This window comes from Semicossyphus pulcher, unplaced genomic scaffold (assembly GCF_022749685.1).
Source record: "Semicossyphus pulcher isolate SPU_LCO1_2020_fin unplaced genomic scaffold, fSemPul1.0.p SCAF_22, whole genome shotgun sequence".
Lineage (NCBI taxonomy): Eukaryota > Metazoa > Chordata > Actinopteri > Labriformes > Labridae > Semicossyphus > Semicossyphus pulcher.
In genome coordinates, this window is record NW_027211696.1 from 1,718,321 (window position 1) to 1,737,268 (window position 18,948).

Below are 18,948 nucleotides of genomic sequence, written 5' to 3' on the forward strand. Positions count from 1 at the left end.
ATTTCACTCACCTTGTGTTTAATGCTTCGTTTGTTTTGCGGAAAAAGGTCAATGTGATGGATTACATACTGCTTATATTATATTGTATGTCAATGGAATGTAATATGTACTGTGATTAGGGGCTTCTGCTTTGATGAAGGTAGATGGATCATCTATGGCACTATGATAACAATTTATGTAGTCCCATAGTAGCAGATGAACTACTACTATGGGACTACGGCAGTTGAAGGAGTTTGGCGTAATAACCCAGGCTTGTATCATTTTTTAAAAAAAACAGTCAGTTTTTATTTCAGCATACATTACAGTAATAAGTTACTTTGTGTTGCCAATCGTGAGAGGACACTGCTACTCTTGCTGATGTACATAAACCAGATAACTCTAGCTGTGAGTAGTTATACAGTATTCTGATAAAACTCTTTATGAGTCATGATGGATTCAGGTCTTGGTCTTGAATATAAGGCTGTTTTATCAATTTTCCAGTTTGTCTTAAGTATTTCAGATGCAGTCTTTAAATAAAGTTCTATACAAATCCATCCAATTGAATGAATGAATTAAACATTTACAGTATAACACAGAGGAGACATTAAGTTCAAAACAGCAATGTTTTGTTTTTTTCAATAATCATAGCCAAATATGACTTGTAGATTTTTTAGGGCTTGCATTTTTTTTCAAATACACACATGGTGTGTACAGTACGTAGGGCAATGTTCTGTGTTGGTATACATCATACTCATTCTTGGCCAAAAAAGTGACATTGCATACACATCATCATCATCATCATCATCATCATCATTGTCCAGGCAGTTTTCTTCAACATATCCCCTCCAGTTTTCAATTAAAAAAAGAAATGTTATAACATTAAAAACAGATCATGGATTGTGCATAAGGACATGGAGTAAAATGCCAAGATGGGATTGTCTTTGGAGCAATCATGCTCAGATCATCGTTAAGACAAACTTCACAAGAAACCCTTTTATACATATACATAAATATGACAGTGGTGTTCTAAGAAAATAGTGGCTTTGGCTTTGCTATATATACACAAGCCAAACTAAGCATTTGCTTTAAAAGTAATTTATTGGTCCCCAAACCTGACAGTTAACCAGTAGTTATATGAGAGCTTCAGCATTTTAGGTTTTTGGTTGTTAAGTGTCACTACTTAAAAGCCTGGTTACGAGTATTGCCTTAGTATTGCCAGAAGAATCTCCCAAAAAAATAAAAAAATAAAAAGTAGGTCTTTGGGGCACAACTTCTGACACCAGATCCCAAAAAAATATGCCCAGTGACTACCTAGACAGAATCTAAGTAATGCTTGTTGTGTATCAGTGAGGAACAGTAAGTAAAAGGGTAGACCTTGATTCATAAGAAATGTTTTTGGCTGTTACCTTTTTTGGTGAATGGTACAGCTTTAAATTAATGTTGGATGTTTGTAAACAGTTTGATGTCACCAGGTAAGAATGAAAGGACTTAACAGCCTTAACGAGGGGCAAGAACTTGAATGTAGATCACTAGATCAGCTAGGAAAGGTCCGGCAGTTTTTTTTCCTTGTGCTATAAGTAAGAGATAAAATGGTGTGCAATGACAAGGCAAACTTTTGATGTTACTGTCCTGTGTGGGCTTCCATGCCTCAGCTGCAACTCAGAAAATGCCAGCCTCTGTAAGAAGTGTACCAGCCTCCAGAAGCAGACCCTTAACATAGACAAGTATGGTGTAGAACATTGTGAGGAAGTCCTGGGTGCTGAACACGGTGTCAGCCAGAGCAAATCCAAGCGTGGAGGGTATGAAACCTCGACCGTACTCCACCATCCAAGTCCCAGCACTCCACTGGATGGAAGTGGCTTCACCTACACCATGTATGATAGTGTCACCTGTGTAGGGAGGGGGGATTTAAAATTTAGACAAAAAAATGTATTCTCAGTCAGATACGTCTACCATAAAATGAAGATGTAAATACATCTATTCAAAGACATAAGGTTAAGGTATTACCCGGGTAGTATATTTCACTCTTAGTTGTTCCCTCCTTCCACTGTCGGAAAGTTCCGGATATGACAGTGTCAGAAATCTCAGCCCAGTACCGTCCTAATAGATAAGGAGAGCATATGTGAAGTAAAATTTCTATTGTTCTCTTCACAGATTGATCATAAAATCCTATGAAAAGAACACAAACTCGAGTGTACATCAGAAGGGCCAGAACTCTTACTGCCCCTTACAAATACAATTGCAGACATTAATAAACACAGAAAAAGATTAATTGTGTATTTATTTTGAGTCTACCTTTTAATTCAGGAATTTTCAGACTTGACAAATGTCAATAACTGTAATACTATGACGAAAAGATTTTCACAAAAGTGCATGGAATAACAAAAAAAAAAAAAAAAAACTGTAACCCCCTTGATTCCTCACCTGAGTGTCCCCCTGTGTCTACTGCAGTACCAAACAGCAGCAGGTACTCTGTGAGTGAGGCATGAAGGAGACACATGGAACCCATCCAGCCTCCTGCGTTCACAAACACCCACTGCAGGTCCTCATCTGGCAGGATATGGCCAGGATACCTAGTTCAGTGACACTTTAGCTTTTTCATCACCCCTAATTATAGCAGGTTTTAAAATCAGAAGGATTAAAGAGGGTTTTGAACCAAGTTTTGTACATTGAAACAAAAGCTCAGTGGCTTAAAACAACATACCAACATCTTGTTTTCAACGGGTTGGAAACGGTTTTGAACAGAATGTTAAGTTGAAATGAGAAATCGACTGACTAATATGGGATAATTCAAATTTGATAATTGACTAAATTCCTGCTGTGCTGACAGTAAGTGAGTATGCTTCTGATGAATAGTTAAGTCACTGTTACCTCTTCCTGAGCTCCACCACCACTTTGGAAAAGGCCTGCTCATGGTCCTGTCCTGAGAATAGAGACATTTACAGTATAGTGGAAAAGCGGAGAGGACTACGTGGGTTACTTACATTCTTTACTTTTTTGATTAAACTACATTTTACATTTACTGCAACTAGAGGATGACCTAACCAAACTTACCCGCATACTGTTTGGCCAATTTGGCAATGTCTTCTCTGTTGAAAACGTACTGCTTGGTGGCCATCCAGTGCCGCAGCAGAAAAAAAGCAAGGACGGTGGCTGCGCCAAACACGAACATTTTTGTACTCGTTCTGACTACGGACATTGTAGAAATGAAATGGAAGATACACTATGAAAAAGCAGCAGGTTTGATTACAAGTGTAAACGGGCGCAGACAAGTTGCTCCAAAGACGCCATTGGCAGAGAAGTTGTAGACCGACAGATACTTCCTGTCTGTTCAGCGCTGCTCAGCCAATCAGAGGACAAGTTCTTCTTCTTCTATCGGTTCTTCTTTTTTTTCTTCTTCTTCACTGAGATTATGGCGGATTGCAACCAACGTTAAAAGGTGCATACCGCCATCCACTGTACCGGAGTGCAGAACATCAGGGTCTGATACTGTACTTCAGGTTAAAAGGGTAACTAAATCTCAGAGATTCGGCTGAAATGCGTCTACTCTGGAATTTCAAAAAATGCCATTAGAACGTCATCAACATATGGGGCGGAAGGGGGGAAGGAGGGTGGGTAAGACACACCCACTTATGCGCCACACACGCACGCATACAAACAAACATAAAATGCACATATGTATATGTGCTGCTAATAAGTATACTTGCTAATAAGTATACTGATCTGCTAAATCTGCTAATAAATATACTTATTAGCAGATTTAGCTAATAAGTATACTTATTAGCAGATTTAGCTAGGTTATTTAGCCATGCGCGACAACACAAGAAGCAGCGCAGACACTTGCGACGGACATGTCTTTTGGAGTGGAGGATTTTTCTCCTCCAGAGTCTCCTGTAGGCCACGACCAAAGCGGTCCAGAGCCGTATCAGTTGGAGCCGCTAGCACATGCACTGGGTGCTGAGAGTGCCGATGCTGAGGAGGAGGGGCAGGAGAGGATGGGGGACGTCTCTGAATGGTACAAGATGCCCCCCGGGGGATTTAAATGTTATGGCCTTAACATTTTTAAATATATAGCCCCGTTTTTGTACTTAACAATACGCATATTTCATGAAAAACCACTTAGGTTTCTTTTCTATTTACAACAGGTGCTCATGTGGTCACTGCACTAAGCTCTCTCCTCGAGAGAATATCTGCTGCAAGGAGGTGGCAAAGGTAACAGCTCACGAAGAGCCATAAAAAAAACATCACATCTTTGACCTTGTATTTCAACCTGACACTACTGCAAAGTCTATGAACACATAGTGATCACATTGCATTATAAGCCTGTGTGTATCGAATACAGGAGGCAAGTCATTTACACACGTGTACTTACACATTCATCTGTGCAAGACACCACCACAAACATTATGCCTTTCATTTCATGCAGGTGATGCATAGGTGTGAGCAGATTGGGGGTGCAGCCTGTGTGACTGCTCACCCAGGTTTCGGACCAGTGGCCCTCAATCCCTATGTGCTGCAGGCTGTGTATGGCACATGCAGGCAGCTCTATGGGGAGATGCAGGAACCAGAGCTCGATAGGTCAGTTTAAGGAAATCAAAGTCAGTTTATACAGGGAATAGTATTTAGATTTTTATTCATAACATGTAGTAAACAAAGTCGGCAAGTACTCTGTGAAGTGTAAAAGCACCAACATTATTTACATACTGATTATCCTTGTTTTGGAATACATGACGTTTTTCCCATTTTGGACAAAGCACTGCAAAAAGGCTTGCCATTAATATAGTACGTTCATTTCTCACAGTTGTTACAGACACCTGGCATACAGGAACTTTGTGCGGTGGTGCTGAGGATACCTGGGTCAGCACATCAAGGTGGTCATCCCGTCCTGTGCTGTCACCCGCATCAGACAAGAGTTCCCTGAAACTGGGGAAACTTACACTGGTTTCCAACTCCCACCCCTCGAATAAAAATACTGGTGGAGCGTTACCATGTCCACAGCTGTGTCCATTCCACCAGTTGTTGTTGGGGCAGGATGGTTTACAGTGTGGGAATTTTCCGGGCATCATTAAAGGGTAACTCGTCTAAATTTAAATTTATATGGGGGGCAATTTATTTTATGACGTTAACTTGGTGAACCCCGGCTTCCCCCCTGGAGAGCAGAGAAGGATCATTTTATCTTGCTTACGAAGGCCAGGTGGCTGATTGAAGTACCATGTGGGGATGGGGTAGGGGTTTGTTGATGTTGTTTATAAGCTTGAACACTTTAACTGCAAGGGAGAGAACTGCTGTACTTCTCTCCATGCTGCATGTAAAATGTAAGTAAAGAGACTTGATTCACAACATTGAGTTTGCTTGTTCTTCACAAATTATCTTCAGGAAGAGAGTTTCCCCCACATTTTTTTGTCAGAAGTGGGATGGATGTTTCGCTGATCGACTCCTGTGACAAGACTCAAAAAAGGACCCAAGAGCACGACTCAAAATTCAGAAAATCAAAAAGGTTTATTTAAACAAGGAAGTCCACAAAAATTCAAAAGAAACACAAAGTACAACATAAAATCACTGCAAAGCAAGAAAACTAAGATTAGGTTTGAAAAAACAAAAAATCACAGCAATGCTGGAAACTAAAGACAAGAGCACAGACCACACTAAGATGAATGAAGCTTACTTTGATGAGAGGGATCAGGACGAGACTAGAGACAAGACGATCTGACACAGGACACAGGTAGACACAGACTAAAAATACATCAGGAAATGGGAAACAGGTGGACACAATCAGGGGTGGAGCAGACAATCACACTGACGAGGAAACACCAGGGCAGGAAGTAAAGTTTCTGAAACGAGAGGGGACAGTTACTACAAAATAAAAGCGGACATGAGAAACATGGAAGACAGGACTAAAAACATAAAACTTAACATAACCAACGAGACATGACATCCTGAGTCTGGACTGAGGATAAACTGCCGGCAGGGGTCTTTTTTGAGACTCAGGGTGACCTCCCCACAAAAAAGGGTGATAGGAACCCGCCTGAAGTCAGACAGGGGTTTCGAACAGTGGATGCTCCATCTATTGTTATCGGGGTGAGTACGGTGTTATGAATCATTTTCTCAATGGTAACTGTGTAATTGTTGTGTGATAGGACAACTGTTTCCTTGTAATTCCTTTGTGGTATTGGAAACTAGTTTCAGCATAATTCCAGACAAGCCGTTGTGAAACTAACGTATGGTTGTATTTCTCTGATGGATTTCCTTGGGGGAGCAGAGCCCGTTGGCATGTAAATCCTTTGTGGTATTGTAGGCCAGTTCTATGTTATTCCGGAAAAAAAGGTTGTTAGAACTGACAAGGGGAATCAAATAAAGAAAAAAAGGGTAAAAGGGTGGAGGAGTATTAGATAATCCTCACAGAAGTTAAATATGTTTGTTGAAACATAATGATATTATAGTAATATAGCACATTATAAGGGTATAGCACATAAATATGATAAAATGGGCGTATGATTGAAAAATCTAAGAAATATATAAAGAATAAACTTTGTGGTTGCTCATTCAGTGTCTAGTACATATTCATGTGTACTACAGGGGTGTGTTGCTCGAAACGAATGTGTGGTACAAACCACCAGGTTGAAAAAGTTACCCAAAGGTTGTGTATGCTTGATAAGATCCAACCATACCATTGTATGGGAAGATCAGTGTGACTGTGTTTTTTGTGTGGATGATAAGCTCATTGGATGTGCAAGCAAATCTGTCCTACTGAGTCAGTTACCTGACCTCCTTTCAGGTCCTGCTAAATTGATGGTAGACAAATGAGGAAAAAATGTGGTTGAGGATGTTTCACTCTGGCAGTATATAACACAGGGTTTTTTCCTTTAATAGGCACACTGAGTAATGATTGTTTAGGAAGATGAACGTGTATGTAGAAAACAGAGAGATAAAAGCAAATGTAGGGTAAGAGATAGGGCTCTCCTGCCTCCATATGCTGTTTCCATGCCTTCAGGCCTCCTGGTAACGAGACACATCCCCCAACAGTTGAGCAGACTCATGATGACCCTGAGCAGGAGGGGGAAGGGGCAACAGTATACCCTGACCTGTCCAAACTTCATTTGATCTTTTGATTATTGGTTGCGGAGCTAAGGGACAAAGGGACTGTGCAAACAACTGCTCATGATGATGTGTCTAAATCTCAAGCCAAGGCCAACAGGAGGAGAAGCACACAGCCACTGGGATCCAGAAGTGTTGGTGGACAGTCCATTGCACATTTTTTTGTATGTGTTTGTAGTTGAATTGTTTGACATGTTGATGGCATAATTGTGGATGCACAGGTTATTTCCAGTAATAAATATTAGATATAATTTATAATATAATGATATGTTGTGATATTGTGATGGCACTTATAAGCATTATGATGGTACAGGTTGAAGTCATTAGAATTGGCTTTGTGAAATGTTGTTTACTCGCATTAGGATTGGCCATTATCAATTTCGTGTGGATACCAAGACATTCAGGGATCTGGGAAATGAAACAGGAGAACAAACTGGGGAAAAAAGCACTCAAGACGGGATTGTAGAAATCACTATTAAATAATACTATGAGTTAAATTGCAAATGGTCAAGAATTTGAAGTATTGTGGAAGTTCTTGTGTATGTATTTAAGAAACTTGGCTGAAGTCAGTATTACATTTTGTTATAAAAGTGGAAGGAAGTGCAGGAGGTTGTGTGATATTTGTGAAGCAAGAAATGAAAGATAGAGCATTCAAAAGAGGGAAAGACTGGGAATTGATTGAAGTCAGTATGAAAGACTTAAACATATTTTCTTTAACTATTATAATCACTGCAAAAAGCTTTCATTAAAATTAATAGAGGGACTAGCAGTAAATCTCTTTTTAATGCATAGTACAGTATGGGGCAATGACAATGATGGAAAGGGAGCGGTGATTGAAGAACTAATGGAAATCTTAAAATTTTATATGCATCAATGATGGAAATGGAACAAGAATTGACATAAGAAAAGGTATAATCAGACAACCTTTGATCTCACTTTAATTTCAGAACCAGTTGCACTTGGGAAATTATCAGAGTAATGACAGGAAGTGACCACTATCCTATAATGATTGAATTATGCTTGAATATGGAACAGTATCCTACATGGGATTAGAAAGATGGGTCTTCAGCAGTGCTAACTAGAAAAAATCTAAAATAATTACAGATAAAGAAATGAGCAAAAAGTTTAATCGATATGATGATGAACTAAACTGTTCTGTCTGTGAACTCATTCTAGGGGCAGCAAAGCAAACAATTAAAAGGAAAGGAGGTAAGCATGAAAAAATTGTACCATGGTGGACAAAGGAATGTGAAAAGGCAAGAAAATCTAGAAATAAAGCATGTAAAGTATTGAACAGAACTCACAGTTTTCAGAATCTTGATGACAACTTTTTACTGACTTTTTACTGGCTAAAGTAAGGAAAACAATAAAGTGCAAAAGTAAAAAAAATTTGTAATTCGGTAGGAAGAGAAACAGATATGACTTAATGGGGAATGATAAAATAGAATGAATGGAATTGGAAAGTTGGATATGGATACCCAGTCTTAGTTGACAATGAAAATACTGCAGTGACAGATGAATATACAGCAAAATGAGGATTCAAATGATATATTAAATATACCATTCACAAAGTCAGAATTGAACCGTGCTCTCAGGAAAACAAAGATATCATCGGGAAAAGGTAAAATATGCTATATAATGTTAAAACCTCTTATTGAATGGTCAAAGGGCATTTTATTAGAATGATAAAGTCTGGAAAAACAGGAAAACTACCAGTCTGAATAGAAGCTGTCATAGTTCCAATACGTAAACCAGGAAAAGATTGCACAGATCAAGGAAATTATAGACCTATTGCTTTAATATCGGGGGGAAAAAAGTTTAGGCTACCTTTATTATATAGAAATCAACAGACGTATCAAAATATAAGAGTGGATTTAGAAAAAGGCAGAAGTAGCATGGACCCTACTTTATGTTGAGAACATGAAATCAGGAAAACACAGATTAACAGGGAAAGTAGTGGCCATCTTTTTTGATATGAAGGTTAATGACATAATGTGGAAGAAGAGATTATTATTTAAACTAAATACATTAGGGATTAAAGGATTGATGAATAGGTGGATAAAATGATTTTTATATGAAAAATCAATTTAAGTAAGGACAGGGAAGTGTTTATCAGTAAGGTTTTTAGTTGAAAACGGTACAGCTTAAAGTAATGCGAGATCTTTTCAATGGAAAAATGTTACAGATTTTTGTTTCAGTGTTTTAGGAGAAAAAATTTGATAGACAGTTGGTGGCGGTAATGCACCAAAAGGTTATTTACCAACCGCCATAAAAGACCAAGAAGAAGAAGAAGAAGAAGAAGAAGGGCCATACTGGACTGAATGACATAATGTATATTCTGGGGAAAAGGAATAATGACAAGTGTGGAAGATGTGGAGCAAAAGAAAATGCAGAACATATAACACTTAAATGTGTTAGGTATGCAACAGAGCGAGAAGGACTGCAAGAGAAAGTCAGAACAGCAGGGCGGGAGTGGAGCCTGACAAGAATTCTAGGAACAGAGGGGGATGAAGAGGGAATAAGAGATGTCAGGAAGGCGCTTATTACCTTCCTATATAACACATGGCTCACAGCCAGAGTCTCAAGTATGTAAATGATAAGATGTTACACACTCGTGTACAACTGGAGTCAAGCCAGCCTCCACTTCGAATAACACAGTCAAGCCAGCCGCCACGTTTTTTTGGAGTGCGCATATATGCTCGGCAGTACGGTAACAGCGTGAAAGAACTGATTTCAAGATAAAAGCGACTTTTCATTCTCAAACTGAAATGGAATTTCAAAATTAGAGCCCTCTCAAATGGCTTACATAAAATAATTTTCCTCTGATTTCAGATTAGGATTAAAACGGAACTATCTGTTATCACACGCTAATTTCACTTCAGAGTGAAAGTACAACCCCCCCAGGGCGTCACTCAGAAAATATCAGGTCATTCTGATGTGGAATTTCAAAATTAAATCCCTCTAAAATGGCAAAAATGAGCACTATTTTCCTCTGACTTCAGATTAGGATTAAAAGGAAACTACCTGTTTTCACACACTAATTTCACATCAGAGTGATAGTACAACCCCTGAGGGTGTCACTCAGAAAATATCCTTATCCATATCCTAATATATCCTCAGCCTTTGTAGAGGGCTCTAATTTTGAAATTCCATTTCAGTTTGAGAATGAAAAGTCGCTTTTATTTTGAAATCAGTTCTTTCACGCTGTTACCGTACTGTCGAGCATATATGCGCCCTCCAAACAAACGTGGCGGCTGGTTTGACTGTGTTGTTCGAAGTGGAGGCTGGCTTGACTCCAGTCTTGTACGTAGGTGGCGGTATGCACCTTAAAGTTGTTTGCGATCCGCCAAAAAACCAAGAGAGGAAGAAGAAGAAGAAGAAGTAGTAATAGTATTTGGTAGCTGGTAGTAAATATCCTGGGTTTTAGCTGAAGTTCATGACTTTACAGTTCAGTGATTTGACAACGTAGAGGTAATGGTTAGTTAACGGCACAACATGAGTCGCAACACAGAAGTCAGTTTTGACCCTAAAGGTATGGAGATTTGTACATTTAGTAACTATCAAATTAACTATGAATTATTTTCATTTATATATTCTGTAGGCTATATCGCTAAGTGCAGACGGTGTGGTTTATGTCAATGCAGAATTAGATTTGAATCTTCATCTTATTCAGTACCGTGGCAAAAAAAAAATTGTCTGTCCGGCCTGTCTTCCTGCATTTTGAGAGTTACTGTTGCTTTACAGAACACACAGCCAGCTGTTTATTCTCGTGACTTGAGTTCTGCTTTTACTGCCATAAGTTAGAGCAACAGTAAATAGTGACCCATAGATAGCCTGAGCTGAGTCTCATTCTGCTGTTGATATTGTCTATATTTATGGTAAAATTGTGGCTGTAAAACCCGATATACTAACGTTATCTAGGTTGCTTTTCAGATCTTGTCTCCGCACTCCTCACTTCTAAGACCCTCGTTCAGCGAAGATGTGAGAAAGAGTTTCGTGTTATGTAAACGTTTGCATAACATTAAAAGTTGATGTTGCAAACGTGTGTATAACATCAATGATAAGTAAAGTCAGTAGCTTCCCAGAGCGCTTTTTTCCCTTTGAAACTTTAAACGCCCATGGTCACCAGTGAAAAGACTTTTAACACTGGTTCAGAAGTGAATGTCTTCACTGATTATTAGAAGGCGTTAATTAAACGTCCATGTTCAGACTATATTTCACCGGGATTTGCAAACATTAAATTGGTCATCCTCAAAGTCTGCACGTAAATGCAGTAAATGCAAATAAAGTTATATTGAAGGTTACTCATCTGTTCGGTTGGCAGTACTATAGTTGATGAAAAACTTCCACTTTTCAACCAAATTTTAATGTCTTTTCAACGGTTACCGTGCCCTGACGGGGCCGTGCTGCCCCCATCAATAGCCTACTGATCTAATCATTCACACACATTCACACACCGATGACTATGCCTTGGGAAACAATTCAGAGTTCTTGTCCAAGGACACTTCAACATGTGCGCTGCAAGCAAAACCTTTGTGTGATGAAAGTATCATATATTCTTATTAAGTGTTGAAAGATCCTCCACGATGGCTAAACAGTATCTTGGTGACAGGAGAAGAGTGCAAGAAAGGAGGCATAAGTCAGCATAACAAAAAAGCACCATTGACTGCTTCGATGGGATCAACAAGTGATTTTTGGTTCCCGAAAGATAGTGCATTCCCTCTAAATGCCTTCCCTTATCTCTTCTCAACTACTCAGAGCACCAGCACCTGCGCTATAATCCTCTGCGGGATACCTGGGTCCTTGTGTCGGCCCACCGCATGAAGAGACCCTGGGCAGGTCAGATAGAAAAACCTCCTGAAGAACATCTACCCAGATATGACCCCAACAACCCACTCTGTCCCAGGAACACACGTGCAAGTGGAGAGGTAAGACCAGGTAGATACAATCTTACACAACGTGTCTGTGAAGGTTCTCAGTAATCTAGGTCATGGTGATTCAAAGCTTAATCCAAAGGTTCTAACTGACTGGTGGACAGAGCTTCTAGACCCTGTTGTCAGAACTGAAGGAGCCTTTCGGATGTGAGGTGAAGCGTCTTCAAGAACTTTAACCAAGTCCAGTTGCCTTTTGGATTAAGCTTGTTTTCTCCTTAGTCCTCAGCAGTCAATGGGTTTTTAGTCAGTCACTATTAATGCTGTGGATATAAACTGTTACCTAAAAATAGGGCTGCATTTGGATTTGGCCATAAACTCATATCGTGGATCGGACTTCTATACACAACTCCCATGGCTGCCATGCGCACTAATAATAATCTGTCCAATTACTTTGAGCTCCAATGTGGCACGAGACAAGGGTGTCCTTTGACCCCACTTTTAATCGCGGTTGCAATGGAGCCACTTGCTCTAGCTCTGAGGTAAGATGCTTGTATCCAGGGAATGCAGCGTGCAGGTTTGGAGCATAGTATTGCTTGATGCGGACGATATGCTATTGTACATATCTCAGCCCTTTACAAGTCTTCATAAATGAATGGTCTTGGTCTCTGATTTTGGCAAAATATCTGGCTACAAAATGAATATTCAATAAAGTGAGCTGATGCCCCTCGGATGCCGTTAGGCTCAGTTCCTTTTAAAATTAGCCCAAAGAAATTCAAATACTGGGAATATGGGTTACACATAATTATAAGGACTTATATGTAACTATCAGCCTCTATTATAATACAGTAAAGATGAATGTACTTCCTAAATTTCTTTATACATTTCGATAACTTTGTCTTCTTAACAAAGTCTTTCTTTTCTAAATTAAATAATCAGGTATCAGCTTTTATATGGGACAAGAAACTACCCAGAATTAAAAGATGTATATTGCAGAGACCCCGTACTATGGGATGGATGACACTCCCAAATTGTATGTATTATTACTGGCCAGCCAATATACGACCATTGCTATACTGGTGAGGAACAATGTTACTGCCCCCACATGGGTAATTCTGGAGGGTGCCTCTGTTTGGTCCACTTTTCTAGCAGCCTTATTTAGTTCTAAACTACCATGCTATGATTTTCTCTCATTTAACATACTGCTTAACCACTTGGTCTCTTACAACAGATACAATATTATCGCCCGTACAATCGGTATATAAACAAGCTCTCAAGGTCCTGGATAACAAACCTAAAAGCTACCACCACTGTAATATACTCCCTGTATGGTCTCCTCTGCTGGGAAAATCTTATCAAATTTCACATTGCATGCTTAATATACAAGATTCTTAATGATTTAGCACCTCCTCAAATTATAATATATTCATCTCCCAAAAAACAGTATGTGAGAGATTAACTCGATCAAGAGTAAGAGGAGACATAGCTGTCCCAAGGAGAAAAACATCTTTTTGGCAGACAGCTTTTACAGCCGGGGTGGCTGTGGCTCAGTGGTAGAGCCAGTCGTCTTTCAATCGGAGTCAGGTCGGAGGTTTGATCCCCAGCTCCCTCAGGCTACATGTCGAAGTGTCCTTGGGCAAGACACTGAACCCCAAATTGCTATGAATGTGATATCTGATTGACAGTTGGGCACTTTACGTAGCAGCCTCTGCCATCAGTGTATGAATGTGTGTGTGATTGGGTGAATGTGATATGTAGTGTAAAAGCAGCTTTGAGTGGTCGCTAGACTAGAAAAGCGCTATATAAGTACAGTCCATTTACCATTTACCATAGTAAGAGCTTCCCAGTTTTGGAACATCCTCCCTTTAAACATACGTGGTAGTGAGTCTTACCGTTCTTTTGTACATAATATTAAAACCTGGCTAAAAAACAACCTGACCTGCGAACATACTTAGCCACTGCATGCTTGCCCTGTCTGCTCTCGCTCGTTTTAGCCTGTCTTCTGTAATATAATGTGATTTTTTGTTGTGATGTCTCAATAATTTGTGCTGATTGTTTGCTTGTGTGATGTCCTTCACAATGCGATTTTATGCGTCATGTTTTACAATTTACGCTGCCTGTCTGCTTAAAGGTCCCATATTATACTCCTTTTCAGCAAGTTCACATAGGTCTCAGAGGTTCCAGAACAGTCAATTTGAAGTCTGTTGGCATACAGAGAAATACAGAGAAACAAAATTTGACGTTAAAATAATACCGAAATAACAAATTATTTCAGGGGCAATGGTTTTAATGGAAGGGCCAGTGACTTTGGAAAGTTACTGGCCCGGAGTGACAGTGGAAAATTGTGCTCATTGTCGACCCCTGCTTTAGACCATCTTAAAATTAAATGAGAATCGGATTTGGGTAAAACCAATGTCAGAGGAAACTTGGCAAAAACTAATACAGGGAATTTTCTCCTCTTGATATGTCTTAGCCATGCTGTCATCAAATTTAAAATTGTACACCACCTGCATTGGTCTAAAGTGAGGCTTTCAAAGATTAAAGCTGGCATAGGCGTGTGATCGATGCAGGTAGGCTCCAGCCACTCTGTTGCATATGTTTTGGACATGCCCAAAACTTCACACATTCTGGCAAACCATCTTTGAGACTTTCTCTAAGATATTTGGGATAACAGTGGAGCCCTCTCCACTCATTGCGCTGTTTGGTGTGGCCCCGGTGAACACTCCTCTCAGTAGGTTAGAAACCAGCACATTGGCCTTCTGTTCTCTCCTGGCCATGAGACTTATATCTTTAAATGGAAGGACTCTATTCCACCAATATATAGTCATTGGAACAGTGAAGTAATTTATCAATACTAACTATGTATCTAATTATATATATAATTGGAGAAGATTACATCCCACATTACGTACCATCAGTGGGTCAGCCTTGAAATTTCACATTATTTGTCAGCCTTTCTTAGCTTTTGTTGGCAATGTATCATGGATATATGTGTATGGGGGGGTTTCTTCTTCTGTTGTACATGTTAATCCTGTAATATAATGTAAAAAACAATAGAAAAGTCAATCAAATCAAAAAATCAGGCTGCAGAATATTAACCTTAAGTTGCAGAATCTGCAATTTGTTTTCAGTAGAAATACAAATTGTGATACAAAAACGATTATTTTGTAATAATCATGTTGTGTTCTTTTCCATATCAAGCAGCATTATTAAGCCTGTGTTTGTAATCAATACTGAGGTTGTATTTGATACATTCCAGGCATCTACCAAACAGCATATGCCAGTTATAAATGGTATTTGTATAGGGCCACAATATTTGTTTTGTTTGGTTCCCCATTTTTTGATATCTCTGTGTCCATCTATTTCTCGCCAGATAAATGCAGACTATGAAAGCACTTTTATCTTTGAAAATGACTTTCCTGCTCTTCAGCCAGAAGCTCCAGATCCTGGTGAGTTCCGATGCTGTAAACTGTATAGATATTATTTACACCACTGGTTGGACGCTTGCACGTTATTTCAACTGCTTGAATTTTGTCAAATTTTTTTTCAACATATTCTAGTTTCATTTACCTTTTTTGCTGCTCAGTAAAAATGCAAAATGTTTATTTTTATATCTACATCTTTATTTATTTTTTCTTACATAATTCCAGGTCATAATAAATAACTTGGGTGCAAGGGGATTGATGTACTTGCCCCTGTGAGTGAAATTCCTGTGATCAACATGACTTTTCATCTATGACCACGTGTTTGTCAATATGATCATGCCTTTGCTGAAAATTGATTCCTTACTATTGAAGAAATGTGTCTCATGTGTTAACCATTGTATTAATTTGTTCATGTTGTAAGTTAATGATAAATAAGACCGCTCAATGTAAGGAAGTTTATCCTGGATGGGAGTGTAAAACCCCTTCCTGTGGGTGTGTGTGTGTTTGTTTGTTTTATATTGTCCGCTGTATCAAAGAGATGTGTCAAAGAAGATTAGGGATGATAGGCATGTGACATTCCCAGGATGATGAAGACAGAACAACGTGTGATATAGTAAGCTAGTATTGATTATTTAATGAACTCAAATGACACCCTGAGTGTAATCATGTGTATCCTGTTGTTTCGTCAAAGCCTAAAGTCCACTGTCTCAAATGCTATAAGAAGGGGAGGAAACTGTTATTCCTCAGTCATTACAGAATGGCTCTTGCTTGCAAGCAATATAGTCAACTTAGAAACTGGAATATTGTGCTGGTTGATATTTTGTTGCCCTCGCTCACCAATCTAAGACAAACACTGATTTTTCAGTTGCCACGACACCCCTAAAATTATAAAGCGAATTAATTGTTGAAAGCATAATACATTGTTATTATAAAACAACTTATATTTGCTATTGCGTGTTTTTAGGTTTGGATCAAGATCCATTGTTCCAGTGTAAAGCTGCCAGGGGTGTCTGGTAAGGACAATCTTCATGTCACATATTACAGGAATGACACTGTATACACCAGTCAGCCATAACATTATGACCTGACAGGTAATGTGAATAACATTGATTATATCGCTACAATGGCACCTGGCAGTGGGTGGGATATGTTAGGCAGCAAGTGAATCCTTGTCCTCGAAGTTGATGTGTTGGAAGCAGGAAAAATGGGTCAGGTAAGGGTCAAATTGGGATCGCTAGAATGCTGCATTAGAGCATCTCAAAACTGCAGCTCTTATGAGGTGTTCCCGGTCTGCAGTGGTCAGTACCTACCAAAAGTCATCCAAGGAAGGAAAACTGGTGAACCGGCAACAGGTTCATGGGCAGCCAAGGCTCATTGATGCGCATGGGAAGTGAAGGCTGGCCCGTGTGGTATGATCCAGCAGAAGAGCTACTGTAGCTCACATTGCTAATAAAGTGAATGCTGGTTCTGATAGAAAGGTGTCAGAACACACAGTGCATCACAGTTTGTTGGGTATGGGGCTGTGAAGCTGCAGACCCGTCATGGTGCCCATGCTGACCCCTGTCCACCACCGAAAATGCCTACAATGGGCATGTGAGCATCAGAACTGGGCCACAGAGCAATGAAAGAAGGTGGCCTGGTCAAGTTTTCTTTTACATCATGTGGATAGCTGTGTGTACCTGGGGAAGACATGGCACCAGGATGCACTATGGGAAGAAGGCAAGCCGGTGGAGGCAGTGTGATGCTTTGGGCAATGTTCTGCTGAAAAACCTTGGGTCCTGCCATGCATGTGGATGTTACTTTGACACATACCACCTACCTAAACATTGTTGCAGACCAAGAAAACCCCTTCATGAAAACCGTATTGCCTAATGGCAGTTGCCTCTTTCAGCAGGATAATGTGCCCTGCCACACTGTAAAAATGGTTGGCCTCCAAATTCCCCAGATCTTAATCCAATCGAGCATCTGTGGAATGTGCTGGAAAAACAAGTCCGATACATGGAGGCCCCACCTTGCAACTCACAAGTTTTAAGGGATCTGCTGCTATCGTCATGGTGCCAGATAACTCAGCACACCTTCAGAGGTCTAGTGGAGTCCATGCCTTGACGGGTCAGTACTCTTTTGGCGGCAAAAGGGGGTCCTACATAATATTAGGCAGGTGGTCATAAGGTTATAGCTGAGCGGTGTATACATTAACAAGTGTTAAAAAAGTGTTTTCTCTGGGACACCAGCAGATGGAGTTGTTTTCTCATGAATTTGTTTCACAGAAAAACTTGCTGTTATGTAATTATTTATTTTTTAGGGACCATGTACAATATAAAACATGAATGTTACCATTCGATGCATTGTACCAGAGTTAGCTTAAAGCAAAATTTCATCCGCAGTCCCTTGGCAGATCACAATTAAAACATCACATAGTTATAAACATCACCAAGTTGCAAGACTTCAACACATCTTATCACAGATCTCAAGCTTCACTTCTAACCCGGTTGTTTTACACTGAATCAAAATCTGGAATCAGTTTAGAAGATCCTTTTTCCTTAGTTACCTATCACAAGCTGCAGCAAAAAGTCACGTTTGCCCTGTCAGTGATGGATGGCGGTGTTATAGTAGGGTGTGTCTTCATTGTCTGATCTGGTCAGTGTCTGAAAATTCAAATTCCACATTCAGTTTTTGCAATTCAAATTCAGTTCTTGAAATTCAATTTCAGTTTACTGAGACACATCCGGTTAATGAGGAAGAACAGTCAAGTGCAGATTCACAGCATTTCTTTTTGGCCAATCAGTAACTATGTTTTTGACCAAATTCACTTACACGTTATATCCAATATAAATACTGCATGGTCATCAGTCTTTAGGTTTTATCATTATAGGTTTTATCATCTTTAAAGGTGTTCTGAACTATCCCACATTTTGGGAATACTTGGATGATTCTGGCTAACAGCAGTTACACAACAATTGTATAATAGATTTAATTAAAAAAAAAATCTGCATGTGCAAGTTGAAAACTGAACTTGGTGTTCTTAAAGAGATTAAAAAGAGAAACTAGAACTAGACAATAAAAGAGTACAATGGCTGTGGCTCAGTGGTAGAGTTGGTCGTCTTTCAATTGGAAGGTCGGAGGTTCGATCCCCAGCTCCCTCAGGCAAGTGTCCTTGGGCAAGACACTGAACCAGCTTCCAACGGGTATGAATGTGATATCTGACCCCCAGTTGGGTGAATGTGTGAATGGGTGAATGTGACATGTAGTGTAAAAGCAGCTTTGAGTGGGGTCGCAAAGACTAGAAAAGCGCTATATAAGTACAGTCCTTTTAACCACCAATTTTGAGGGTGTTTTTATATAAATATTCAAGTGGTAGTAAGGCTGTTCTACCTGTCTGAGACCAACTTGTCACACAATACGAAAAATGTGAGAGAAATATTGCATTTAACTAGGTACTTGATGCCTCAACTGTAAGGGATTTTCTTATATTTCTAAAATTTGCAAGGTTAATTTTAGTGTTTTTAGTTTTAATATGCTCTTTTTAATCAAGAGTTTGATCAAAAGTGATACCCAAATATTTTAATAACTCCACATTT

At 39.4% G+C, this 18,948-nt stretch overlaps 2 protein-coding genes across 3 annotated transcripts in view; one reads left to right on the plus strand and one right to left on the minus strand.

Moving 5' to 3' along the window:
- Positions 1-266: 266 nt before the first annotated feature.
- On the minus strand, positions 267-3,278 carry sigmar1 (sigma non-opioid intracellular receptor 1). Its single transcript, XM_069673478.1, has 5 exons — positions 3,034-3,278; positions 2,851-2,902; positions 2,404-2,552; positions 1,987-2,079; positions 267-1,868 (listed from the first exon to the last, which is right to left on the minus strand). Exons 1-5 carry the CDS (start codon positions 3,176-3,178, stop codon positions 1,639-1,641), a joined length of 669 nt encoding a protein of 222 aa, XP_069529579.1. The 5' UTR covers positions 3,179-3,278; the 3' UTR covers positions 267-1,638.
- A 7,174-nt stretch (positions 3,279-10,452) lies between these two features.
- The window catches only part of galt (galactose-1-phosphate uridylyltransferase), a 90,590-nt gene continuing 82,094 nt past the window's right edge, over positions 10,453-18,948 (plus strand). For both annotated transcript variants that reach the window (XM_069673731.1, XM_069673732.1), the window contains exons 1-4: positions 10,453-10,606; positions 11,833-12,002; positions 15,319-15,394; positions 16,335-16,383. In XM_069673731.1, coding sequence (XP_069529832.1) covers positions 10,570-10,606; positions 11,833-12,002; positions 15,319-15,394; positions 16,335-16,383 — 332 coding nt within the window. In that variant the 5' untranslated portion in view covers positions 10,453-10,569. The remainder of the gene's footprint in view (positions 10,607-11,832; positions 12,003-15,318; positions 15,395-16,334; positions 16,384-18,948) is intronic.

Excerpts from the sequence above, each read along its gene's own strand:
- sigmar1 (XM_069673478.1), bottom strand. The coding sequence starts at position 3,178 with ATGTCCGTAGTCAGAACGAGTACAAAAATGTTCGTGTTTGGCGCAGCC. Across the intron at positions 2,553-2,850 it reads GTGGTGGAGCTCAGGAAGAG|GTATCCTGGCCATATCCTGC; the intron begins GTAACAGTGACT and ends TCACTGAACTAG. Across the intron at positions 2,080-2,403 it reads AGACACAGGGGGACACTCAG|GACGGTACTGGGCTGAGATT; the intron begins GTGAGGAATCAA and ends CTTATCTATTAG.